This window comes from Acomys minous, assembly GCF_964271855.1.
Source record: "Acomys minous genome assembly, chromosome: 2".
Lineage (NCBI taxonomy): Eukaryota > Metazoa > Chordata > Mammalia > Rodentia > Muridae > Acomys > Acomys minous.
The window spans coordinates 53087659-53098963 of NC_140484.1; the positions used below are offsets into that span (position 1 = coordinate 53087659).

General features: G+C 51.1%; 1 protein-coding gene across 1 annotated transcript; it reads left to right on the forward strand.

Annotated features, from left to right (window-relative positions):
* Positions 1-49: 49 nt before the first annotated feature.
* On the forward strand, positions 50-11142 carry AIP (AHR interacting HSP90 co-chaperone). The gene is made up of 7 exons (XM_084750556.1): positions 50-191; positions 3997-4994; positions 7200-7379; positions 9375-9563; positions 10102-10278; positions 10373-10514; positions 10824-11142. Exons 2-7 carry the CDS (start codon positions 4896-4898, stop codon positions 11027-11029), a joined length of 993 nt encoding a protein of 330 aa, XP_084606682.1. The 5' UTR covers positions 50-191; positions 3997-4895; the 3' UTR covers positions 11030-11142.
* The last annotated feature ends 163 nt before the right edge of the window (positions 11143-11305 follow it).

The following is an 11305-nucleotide window of genomic DNA, read 5'->3' on the forward strand; positions in this document are numbered from 1 at the left end:
GAGCGAAGCCCTGCCCTATACAACGGCCCCGCCCCGCCCGCTGGTCCTCCACAGGCCTGAGCTGCAGAGCGCCGAGTTGCGTCACGTCAGCGTCTCGCCGGTAGCGGGACCCGCGGCGCCACCCAGAGGCTGCCTTGGTGAGCGACAGCCCGGGCTGTGGCCAGGAGCAATTTAGGCTTGTGCTTGAAGAGGTGAGGAGGTGGGGGGTGTGGGGGAGGGGTTGCTTTCCCGGCTTCTCAAACTTCAAATGGTGGCCTGACTCTCAGCCCTCCCTCCTGTGCGTTGAGATTCTTGGACCTATTCCTCCATCCTACTCACCACAGCTTCCCGTTGGAGGGGTGTTCTTGTCATTTTGCAGATGTGGAAACTGAGGCTCAGAGCTTATATTGCTTCCTCCGGCTCAGAATCCATGAGGCTATCTCCTTTGTTTTTCTTGGGAGAGGGTCTCGCTAGGTAGCTCAAGGTGGCCTTGAACTCCCGATCTTTTTGCCTCGTCTTCTCTAGAACTGTGACTACAGGCAAACACCAACTGCCATGTTGACTTTCTCATGCATTTTTGCCATCTCCTCTCTCTCTCTCTCCTAGATTTCATGTAGTACAGGTTGGTCTCAAACTCAATGTGTAGTGGAGGATGACCTTGAACTCTTCCTGTTTCTGCTTCCTCCGTCCTTGTACCACACCATGACTAGGTTTACTTCATGTTGTGAGCTGCCATGTGGATGCTGGGAATTGAACCCAGGTCCTCTGCAAGGGCAGTACTTGTTCTTGGGCCCTGAACCATTTCTCTAGTCCTTGGTTTTTGGCATTATTTTGTTCACTGCTCTCTCTTCAGTGCCCAGGAGTGTTTGGAACTGAGTAGATGCTCAATAAATATCCGGTAGGACTGAGTGGGTAGTTTGCCAAAGTGGTTCTTCTGGGATTTGAACCCACGTCCTCCTAGCTCACAAAGTTCTCCTCCACGCCCGCCTACCCTCTCATTTTATGATCTCCCACAATGAACTGAGTCAACCTCATCTCTCAGTCTGTGGCGCCTCCCTACTGTGAAGGGGGCTCCTCTCTAGTTGCGGTAATTCATTTTTTCCCCTCACCATTTCCCATCTTCCTTCTTCTGCCCTTTTCACAAGACCCAGCCTCTCCGTGCTTCAGCAGACCCTGCCCGTCCTGTCCCACAATGTCACTGTCTTCCGTGTGGATGTGTTTGCAATTTACAAACACGGTGGCATGTATCACGCTCATGCTGTTGTTTCCATTTTTCCATTTTTCCACTCAGTGCTGATGGTTTCCACATGCCTCTTGTCTGCTGTTTCTACTAGCTGTAGGCACGGTACCAGTGAGGCTCCCAGCATCCAATCACGCTCAGGTTGGCCACACACACACACACACACACACACACACACACCACTGCTGTCTCCTATGAATGGTGGAAGTTTAATAATTAAAAAATAAGATGCCAGGTAACAAATATTAGATGGAGAAGTTTATTAAATGAGCATGGGGAGAGAAGGAAAGGGGGAGGGGTACCCCAGAAAGAGACAGAGACAGAGGAGGAGAGAGGAAGAGAAGTAAGAGAGAGAAGAGGAGGCAGATGTGGTGGCGCACGCCTTTAATCCCAGCACTCCGGAGGCAGAGGCAGGCGGATCGCTGTGAGTTCGAGGCCAACCTGGTCTACAAAGTGAGTCCAGGACAGCCAAGGCTACACAGAGAGACCCTGTCTTGAAAAAACCCTAAGGCTTCTGGCTTTCTCTCAGGCCCCGGAGTTATCCAGCTTAAGAGCTGCCAGGTCTGGTGGACACAAGGCAGGACTTCTCTCCTTCCCCATCTTCCTTTTTCTGACACTGGCATCTGACTATGTGGCTCCTACTGGGCTCGAACTCCCTGTGCAGACAAAGCTTCAGGTCTCCTGCCTCAGTCTGATAAGGAGAGGATTGCAGGCCTATTTCACGCCTGGTTTCTTTCTTCCTTCTTGCCTCCCCCTTTCCTCCTTTCTTCCTTCCGTCACACCCTTCCTTCCTTCCTCTTCTTTCTCCTCCCTCTTTTTTCTTTCTTTCTTCCTTCTCCTTCCTTCTTTCCCTCTTGTGTGTGTGCACACAAACATGTGTGTGCATGCATATGTCACGCCTGGTACATGTGAAAGTCAGAGAACTTAACGGGAGTAGGCTCTTTTTGTCCACTCTGTGGGTTCAGGGACATCTGACGCAGATTGTCAGGCTGTGGCAGATGCTGAAACCAGACTCTCCCTTCTCTTTTCCCTTCCCCCTTCTTTTAAAAATTTATATTTACGTGTGTGAGTGTTTTGCCTGTATGTATGCCTGTGTGTCACATGTGTGCCTGGCACCTGTAGAGGCCGAAGATCCCCTGGAATTGAAGTTACAGATGGTTGTGAGTGGCCATGTGGGTGCTGGGAACCAAACCCCAGTTGTCTGGAAGAGCAACAACCACGGAGCCATCTCTCCACCCTGTCTCAAGGGCTTTTCCCATTGAGCTGTCTCACTAGCCTGAGTAATAAAAAGCTCTCATGTTAAGCCAGTCTCATACTGTTGGGGGAAACCCTACTTGATCTTCAGTTTGTCTTGCTCATTGTGTGTGTGCGTGAGAGAGAGGGGGGGGGAGAGAGAGAGAGAGAGAGAGAGAGAGAGAGAGAGAGAGAGAGAGAGAGAGAGAGAGAGAAAGGGAGAGGGAGGGAGGGAGAGAGAGAGGGAAAGAGAGAGAGAGAAAAGGAGAGAGAATTTGCTCTTGAAGAAAATATTCATAGCATCACCTTGCCATCCTCACAGTCTCAAACTGTACAGTTCAGTTATGCATGCTCAGTGTTGGGTGGCCAGTCTCTAGAGCTTTTTATTTTGCAAAATAAAACTTAGTACTTAGTACTTAAAAAACACCATCCCACCATTCTGCTTTCTGTCTCTGTAAACTGGCTGTTCAGACACCTCAGTCAGTGTGAGCATACACTATGTTTAAATGTGTATGAGTGTTTGCCTACGTGTATGTGTGTGTATCACACACATGCCTGGTACCCACAGAGGCCAGAAGAGCATGTCTAGTCCTCTGGAACTGGATTTAGAGGTTATGGACTGCTATGTGAGTGTGGAGAATGGAACTCATGTTCTCTAGAGGAGTAGCCAGTGCTTTTTTTTTTTTTCTCCAGAGCTGAGGACCAAACCCAGCGCCTTGTGCTTGCTAGGCAAACGCTCTACCACTGAGCTAAATCCCCAACCCTGCTTTTCTTTTTCTTTTTCTTTTAAAAAATATTTAATTACTTATGCAGTAGTCTGCCTGCATGTGAGCCAGCATGCCAGAAGAGGGCACCAGATCTCATAGATGGTTATGACGGACCACGTGTTTGCTGAGAATTGAACTCAGGACCTTTGGAAGAACCACCTCATCTCTGAGCCACCTCTCCAGCCCTAGTCGGTGCTCTTAAGCACTGAGCCATTGCTCCAGCCCATATAGTATTTTATCATAACTAATATTTCACTGTGAATATTGATAGGTTTCTATAAAGTAGTGTTCAATAGCCTAATTTGTGGGTATGTGTGCGGCAGAAAGAACCCATGCCAGGCAGATGTTCCAACACTGAGCCACACCATCAACCCCTAGCTTAATATTTTATTATTGTTGTTGTTGTTTTGGTTTCTTTGAGACAGGGTTTCTCTGCAGAGCTCTGGCTGTCCTGGAGCGCACTCTGTAGACCAGGCTGACCTCAAAGCCAGAGATCCACCTGCCTCTGCCTCTTAAGTGCTAGGATTAAAGGCGAGGGCCACCACCACCCGGAAAATATTTTCTTATTTTATATCTATATTCATCTTTCCTGCTGTGGTCTATACTTATCTGGTACATGGACCAAATTAAATCAGCCACGTTGGTCAGCTTTCCTTCCTGCTGTACTTTCTGGAACATAAGTACAGTAGATTCGTTTTTACTAAATTTTGGCATAGCTTGCCTGGAAGCTCCCTGTTGATAAAAGACAAAACCAAATATGTTTCCTCTTCCTTTCAGAAGCCCCGCCCCTCTCTGAGGACTTCTTGCTGGAAAGTGAACCAGTCCGAATATGTGAAGCACTTAGCACCTGGGGCTCCTGGGAAAGAAAATAATCCTCCCGGTTATGATGAAGGGATGACGACACTGCGGAGGCTCCGAGACTCCTTACCTTGTGAGAGCAGGAAAGTCTCACAGCTGTTGTTTACAGCTAAACTCTCTCTCCAGCGGTGGAGGAGGGGAGGGGACGGCTAAACACATCCAAAGCAAGTGGTCTACAATTGAGCTACATCCCAGCCCACACCCTTTATTTACTTCTAAGACAGGGCTTACGTAACTCATGTTGGCTTACGTATAACCAAGGATGACTTTGAATTCCTGATCCTTCTGCTTGCCACCTTCGGAGCATTGCGATTTTAAGTGTGTGTCACCACACCGGCTTTCCTTCTCCTTTTCTGATGACAAGCGTCCAGAACCTAAAAGTCATAATTTATGCTAAATATGCAAAATAAAAGGACCAAAAGGGAATACACGGGTGAAACTTTTTTTTTCTCCTTTTTCACTGGTCTAACTGGAATACTGTTAAGAGGGCATCTACAAGTTGAACGGAGCTGTACACAGCTACTAAAACTGAAGTCCCAATAAAGCCAGCAGCACAATAGCTGGGGGCGTCCCCAGCCGCGCCCCAGTGGCCAATAAAGCCCCGCCCCTAGGCAGGTTCAGGCCCCGCCCACGGCGCCAAAGCCGCAGCACAAGGAGCCAATCACGGTTGTTTTCTGCATTCCCTCCCCTTTGGTTTCTGCCCTCGGCCAAAATGGCGCTTCCTCTGAAGCGGCCGAGGTTCTAGGAGTTGCCGGGGCAGTTCCGGAAGCTACCGAGCGAGTCCGGAAGTTGCCGAAAGGGAGCAGCGGGGAAGGAGGATGGCGGATCTCATCGCCAGACTTCGAGAGGACGGGATCCAAAAGCGTGTGATACAGGAGGGCCGAGGAGAGTTGCCTGACTTTCATGATGGCACTAAGGTTTGTGTCCTTCCTACACCCTTCCCCCTCTCTTCTGAGACGCGGTGCGCATGCGAGGCGGGAGGAGGCCGTAGGTGAGAGGTTGCGCATGCCCAGAGAGCAGCCTCCAGTCACCCTACCGCTCATATGCCGAACTCGACGCTGATTGGTCTGGATTTAAGTGGGAGTAAATTCAGATCTACCTACTCCGCCCCTTGGCTTTGCCTTAGGACTGCATTGGACAAGGGTGGATGTCAGTCATCTCAAACTGGTTTTGGGGGTGGGTGTGACCACAGTGCTGATACCCATACCTGAAGGTCCAAAGCTCACACAGTTTTCTGAGTAAAGGGGCCTTCTGAAACCATCTAGAAAACTCTCAATGTTTGATAGGGAAACCGAGGTCCTGGGATTTGAAAACCCAGAGATCTAGTTTTGATAGAAAATTGCTTTTCTATCCAGGAGCCAAGTTTAGATGTCTTCTCCCCAAGACACCCATCTTCCCTGTTCTGTGGCTGCAGACCTCTAATCGCTGTTGCAGGCAGATACCAAGGAAACCAAAAACAAGGGTTCTGTGAATGAATCTATGCCCTCTGGCTAGTGGAGTGAAGCCAGCCAGCCGAGAGTTTAGTCTGATGCGGCGAGAGGAAAAGTGCTGAGAGCAGAGAGCGGGCACATGGTGGTAGTGATCAGCTGTTCATGAAAAAGGCATCTTCAAGCTGGGCCTGGTGGCACAGGCCTACAATCCCAGCTCCTCAAGAAGCTGAGGCATCCGGATAGAAGGTTAAAGACCAGCCTGGGCTATATATAGCATGAGTTCAGGGCCAGCCTGGGAAACTTAGTGAGAGCCTGTCGTAAAAATTAGAGATGAGTGGGGTGTGGTGGCACACACCTGTAATCCAAGCACTTGAAGGAAGCAGAGGCATGCGGATCACTGTGAGTTCGAGGCCAGCCTGGTCCATGAAGCGAGTCCAGGACAGCCAAGGCTACACAGAGAAACCTCCCCCCCCCCCACTGCCCCCTCAAAAATGAGAGAGATGGAGTCATAGAACAGACTCTGGAAGACGCCCTGCAAGAGGGCTTCTAGATGGAACAGACTATGATAAAGTAATGTAAGGGTAGAAATCTACGATCCAGGGCACCCAGGGAACAGCAGCAGGCAGGACCGAACAATTACAGGGGTTCAGAAGGGAGACAGTCTTCTGCTGGTAGGGTTGCTCAGCGGGTAAAGGCGCTTGCTGCAAGGCCTGATGACCAGAGCCAAGATGGTAGGAGAGAAGGGACTCCGCAAGCTGTCCTCTGACCTCACTCAGGCACTGTGTCACTTATGAGCTCCCAAATAAGTAAATGTCATGTAAAAAATGTCACCAGGGTTAGGGATGTGGCGTGGTGGTACAGTCTAGGATGTAGAGGCCTTGGATTTTTATCTCCAGCAGAAGAGTGAAGGAAAAAGCCCAGATCCCAGCGAGCCCTGTGGTACGAGTTCATAGGTTTATCTCCCACGATGCTAGGCCGATATGGTTGATTCAGTTTTACTGATGTGGAAACTGACTTCAGAGAGACAGACAGCACAGCCATGTAGCAGTTAAGAGCATGGGTTCAGCCAACCATATCCTGTTGAGATTTCCGTCTCAAGATCTCTTCTGTCTGCCCTCACCCTAATATGATCTTATCTAGAACCCACTTTTTGAAACAACTCCATGCCCAAATTACTCCCAAATGTGGAGGTCTGGCTCCCCCCTCCCCTCTGACTTTGGTGTTGGCGTGGCACCACGTTCTTTTTCTTTGTTTTGTTTTGAGACAGGGTTCCTCTGAGTGTTGGCATATAGTAGGAGCTCAGTAGATCCTTGTTGAAAGTGTGATTGGAAACAGCCTCTGCCTCAGCCCTGTCCCCCAGTCACTGAGAGCCCTCTGCCTCTTACTCCCCTGTCTGTGGTTTACTCTCACTGAGAAGGTGGGATAAAGTCAGCGAGCTGGTAGTTCTGAGAGCACCATCCCTTGTCACATCATTTTTGTTTGTTTGTTTGTTTGTTTTCCCTGACAGGGTTTCTCTGTGTAGCCTTGGCTGTCCTGGACTCTCTTCGAAGACCAGGCAGGCCTCGAACTCACAGAGATCCGCCTGCCTCTTCCTCCCTGAGAGCTTGTCACATCTTTAGAGTCAGGGTTAGATTTGACCTTGGGCTTAGTGAGGCTTTGTATCATTGCCTGATATCCCGTGTGGCCCCACAGGCTACATTCCACTTTCGGACGCTGCACAGTGATGATGAAGGCTCCATACTAGATGACAGCCGAACACGTGGCAAGCCCATGGAGCTCATCATTGGCAAGAAGTTCAAGTTGCCTGTGTGGGAGACCATCGTGTGCACTATGCGTGAGGGGGAGATCGCCCAGTTCCTCTGTGATGTCAAGGTATCGGTCCTGGAGCCTGTGGAGTTTGTCTAGTCGTGCCCTGTATCCTAGCCTTAGGGCCTCTGCCCTGGCTTAGCCAAACTTTCTCCAAACAAAACCAGGAGATGGTGGTGCAGGCCTTTAATTTCAGCATTCTCTCCAAACTACCACTAAGTCTCCTGAATTGTGTCCTGGCCTCTATTCTCTTTCCTGTCCATCAGCCAGACTCCAGTCACCACGCCCGGCTGGGAACTGGCTTTTTCTTACCTCTTGTTTCCAGATGGAGCCAACCTAGAGCCCTATGTCCAGCCATCGGCATGTGAATGTGAGCCAGGCAGTCCACTGTGTGCAGAGCAGGGTGCACCTGGGAGTCAGTTATGTGGATTCCACATCCCTACATCTCTTCTTTCTTTCTTCCCTTTTTTCTTTTTTGTTTCTGGTTTTTGTTTTGTTTTTAATATCTTTTTGGGTTTTTTGAGACAGAGTTTCTCTGTATAGCCCTGGCTGTCCTGGACTCACTTTGTAGACCAGGTTGGCTTCAAACTCGCAGAGATCACCTGCCTCTGCCTCCCTGAGTGCTGGGATTAAAGGCGTGCGCCGCCACGCCTGGCCCATCTTTTCTAAGGGAAGGGTTCTAGGTTAAGTATTCTGTTCCTTTCTTCCCAGAGTTTTATTGTGGTACGGAGGACTGAACGCAGGGCACTGCACATGCTAGGCAAATACCCACCTCTGGGCCATACATCCAGCCCCATTCTTTAGAAACAGCTGTTTTTTTTTTAATGTGTGTGTGTGTGTGTGTGTGTGTGTGTGTGTGTACCCTAGACAGGCTAATGAACTCCAGGGACACACCTGTCTCTACTTCCCAGCACTGGAGTTACAGGCACCTGAGTCATTCACACTCACCTTTGACATAGGTGGTGTGAATCTAAAGTCAGGTCCTCACACTTTATCCTTTGAGCCATCTCTCCAAGCCCCTGATTTTTGTTTTGTTTTGTTTTGTTGTTTTGGATCTCTGTAGTATCCAAGATGCTCTTGAACTCCTGGACTCAAATGGTCCTGCAGCCTCAGCCTCCTGAGTGAGTAGGATAATAGGTGTACCAGTGCACCAGGTAGCTCCTCCTGGGTTTTGTTTTGTTTCCAAGACAGGGTCTCTCTGTAGTCCTGAATGTCCTGGAGCTCACTCTGTAGACCAGGGTGGCCTCAAACTCGGGGGTCAGGGATCCACCTGCTAAAGTGTGCACCACCACAGCCAGCTGCCCTGGGGTTTGAAGGTGCTGCCCTGCACCCGGTGCTGAGCCAGGCCTTGACAAGAACAAAAGTGGAGCAGAAGGAAGAGGTGGTGGTGGGAACAGGATGTGGTAAGGAGCTTGGCTTGTGGGCTTCATCCGTAAGAAGGAGAGGAGGGGGAGGGGGAGGGGAGAGAGGAGGGACTGGTCCTGGATCTAGAAGGACGAGAAACAGAAATGAATTGTTGCTCTGTGTGTTTGTGAGTTAAGCAGGTGCTGGATTTGGTGGCCAGAGAGCACGGCAAAGCTGAGGGCTTTACTGGGAGGGTAGAAAGGTACCAAAGGGCAGTGATGGTGGGCACCTTTAATTCCAGTATTCAAGAGGCAGAGGCAGGCAGATCTCTGAGTTGGAGGTCAGCATGGTCACAAAGCAAGTTCCAGGATAGTTGGGTACACAAAGAAACTCTGTCTCCAGCTAGCACCACCATCCACCACCACCAAAAAAAAAAAGAGAGAGAGAGAGAGAGAAAAGAGGCCGGGTATTGTGGTGCATGCCTTTAAACCCAGCACTGGGGAGACAGAGACAGATGGATCTTTCTGAGTTTGAGGCCAGCCTGGTCTATAGAGTGAATCCAAGATAGCTAGGGCTACACATAGAAACCCTGTTTTGGAGGGGGGAAAAAAAAAAGAAAGAAAGAAAAAAGAAAAGGGCACCAGAGCAAGAAAACCCTCTTGGTTTTCCTTGTATGGATGGTGATGGTGAGGCTTCTCTTGTGCTGCCTTTCTGTAGCATGTAGTCCTGTATCCACTGGTGGCCAAGAGCCTCCGCAACATCGCTGAGGGCAAGGACCCCTTGGAGGGCCAGCGCCATTGCTGTGGGATTGCTCAGATGCACGAGCATAGCTCCCTGGGTCATGCGGACCTGGACGCCCTGCAGCAGAACCCTCAGGCTCTCATCTTCCACATTGAGATGCTGAAGGTAAGCACACCCCCCACCCCACCCCCACCCGACCCCTGTCTCAAGTGGGCACTAGCCCTACCTCCTGCTATACCCTGCTGTCCAGGGCTGGTCTGTGGAAAGGGACAAGGATAGGAAAAATTGTGTGGAAGTTCCTAGGGCTCCACACTTCTCCTCAGGCCTCAGTGATCACCTCTTTGGGGAGGACTGCCCACCCACCTTGCCTCTTTTGTCCTTTGTCCATGAGCCCATCTTTTCCTCCACAGCTGGCCGTGCTCTGAAGGTACAAGGGGTTTAGGAGTTCCTCTTATCCACATGGGCTATGGAACATAAGCTCTGCTGGGGCATGAGTGTTTGCCATCATCCTCAGTGTTACATGACATACTTAGTACTCGGGAGTGGCTGGTGTATGTGTGCTGAGAGACCAGTGATCGTCAGGTGACGTGGTTTCCAGCATCTCATGTCTGAGGCCCCGTCAGCCTTGCACTGGTCAGGTTTACTGCAGAGGACTCCGAGGTGCCCTGTGGGCTCAGCCTTGAACTGGTCCCTGCCCTGACAGGTGGAGAGCCCTGGCACCTATCAGCAGGACCCATGGGCAATGACAGATGAGGAGAAAGCGAAGGCAGTACCACGCATCCACCAAGAGGGCAACCGGCTCTACCGTGAGGGGCAGGTCAAAGAGGCTGCCGCCAAGTACTATGATGCCATTGCCTGCCTCAAGAACCTGCAGATGAAGGTACACTCAGAGGTCGCAGTGGGCAGACATGGGGGAAGCCAGGGCTAGGGCCAGGTCTCAGTGTTTCCACTTTCCCTGTCCCTACACATCCCAGGAGCAGCCTGGGTCACCTGACTGGATCCAGTTGGACATGCAGATCACACCACTGCTGCTCAACTATTGCCAGTGCAAGCTGGTGGCTCAGGAGTACTATGAAGTGCTGGACCACTGCTCCTCCATCCTCAACAAGTATGACGGTGAGCGCCTATGCAGTCCAGTACGGGCCCTTTCTGCCCAGCTCTCTGGGCACTTGGGCCCAGTTCTTAGCTTTGACATCTCCCCATTCTGAGCTCCCCCCCCCCCAAGAGGCTGCCCAGAGCTTCCATCCCAGCAGGGCAAGGGTTGTGTCCAGGACTTTTGAGTGGTAGACCGGGGTGGGGCAGCGTTGCTATGCTGTTCAGAGAGTAGACCAGCTCTCCCCATGGTGGGCCCAGGTGCCAGAAGACAGGCTGGCTAGGCTCCTCTCATGCCCCTTGCATGCCTTCTGCTCTCTGGTGTCCTTGCAGACAATGTCAAGGCTTACTTCAAGCGGGGTAAGGCCCATGCTGCTGTGTGGAATGCCCAGGAAGCCCAGGCTGACTTTGCCAAAGTGTTGGAGCTAGACCCTGCCCTGGCGCCTGTGGTAAGCAGAGAACTGCGGGCCCTGGAAACACGGATCCGGCAGAAGGATGAGGAGGACAAAGCCCGTTTCCGGGGCATCTTTTCCCACTGACAGGGCCTCACAGTTCTGCCCGGCCCTGCCCTGCCAAGCCCACCGCTGCCACTACCTGTCCACCCCCACTGCCACTTTGTGCTTCTGTGTATATAAACGCCTTATTTATCGCCCTGGGTTTGCTGAGCTAATTCATCCCAAAGGCTGGCCATTCCTGGCTTGGTGCTGATGGTCAGGGGGAGGTAAGAGATCAGGTTCCCACCAGTTCCCTACTGGTCTGCTCTGAGATCTCTGGGGGGTTTCTTTGTGGCCAGTACTGGGCCGCCTCAGGAGCCT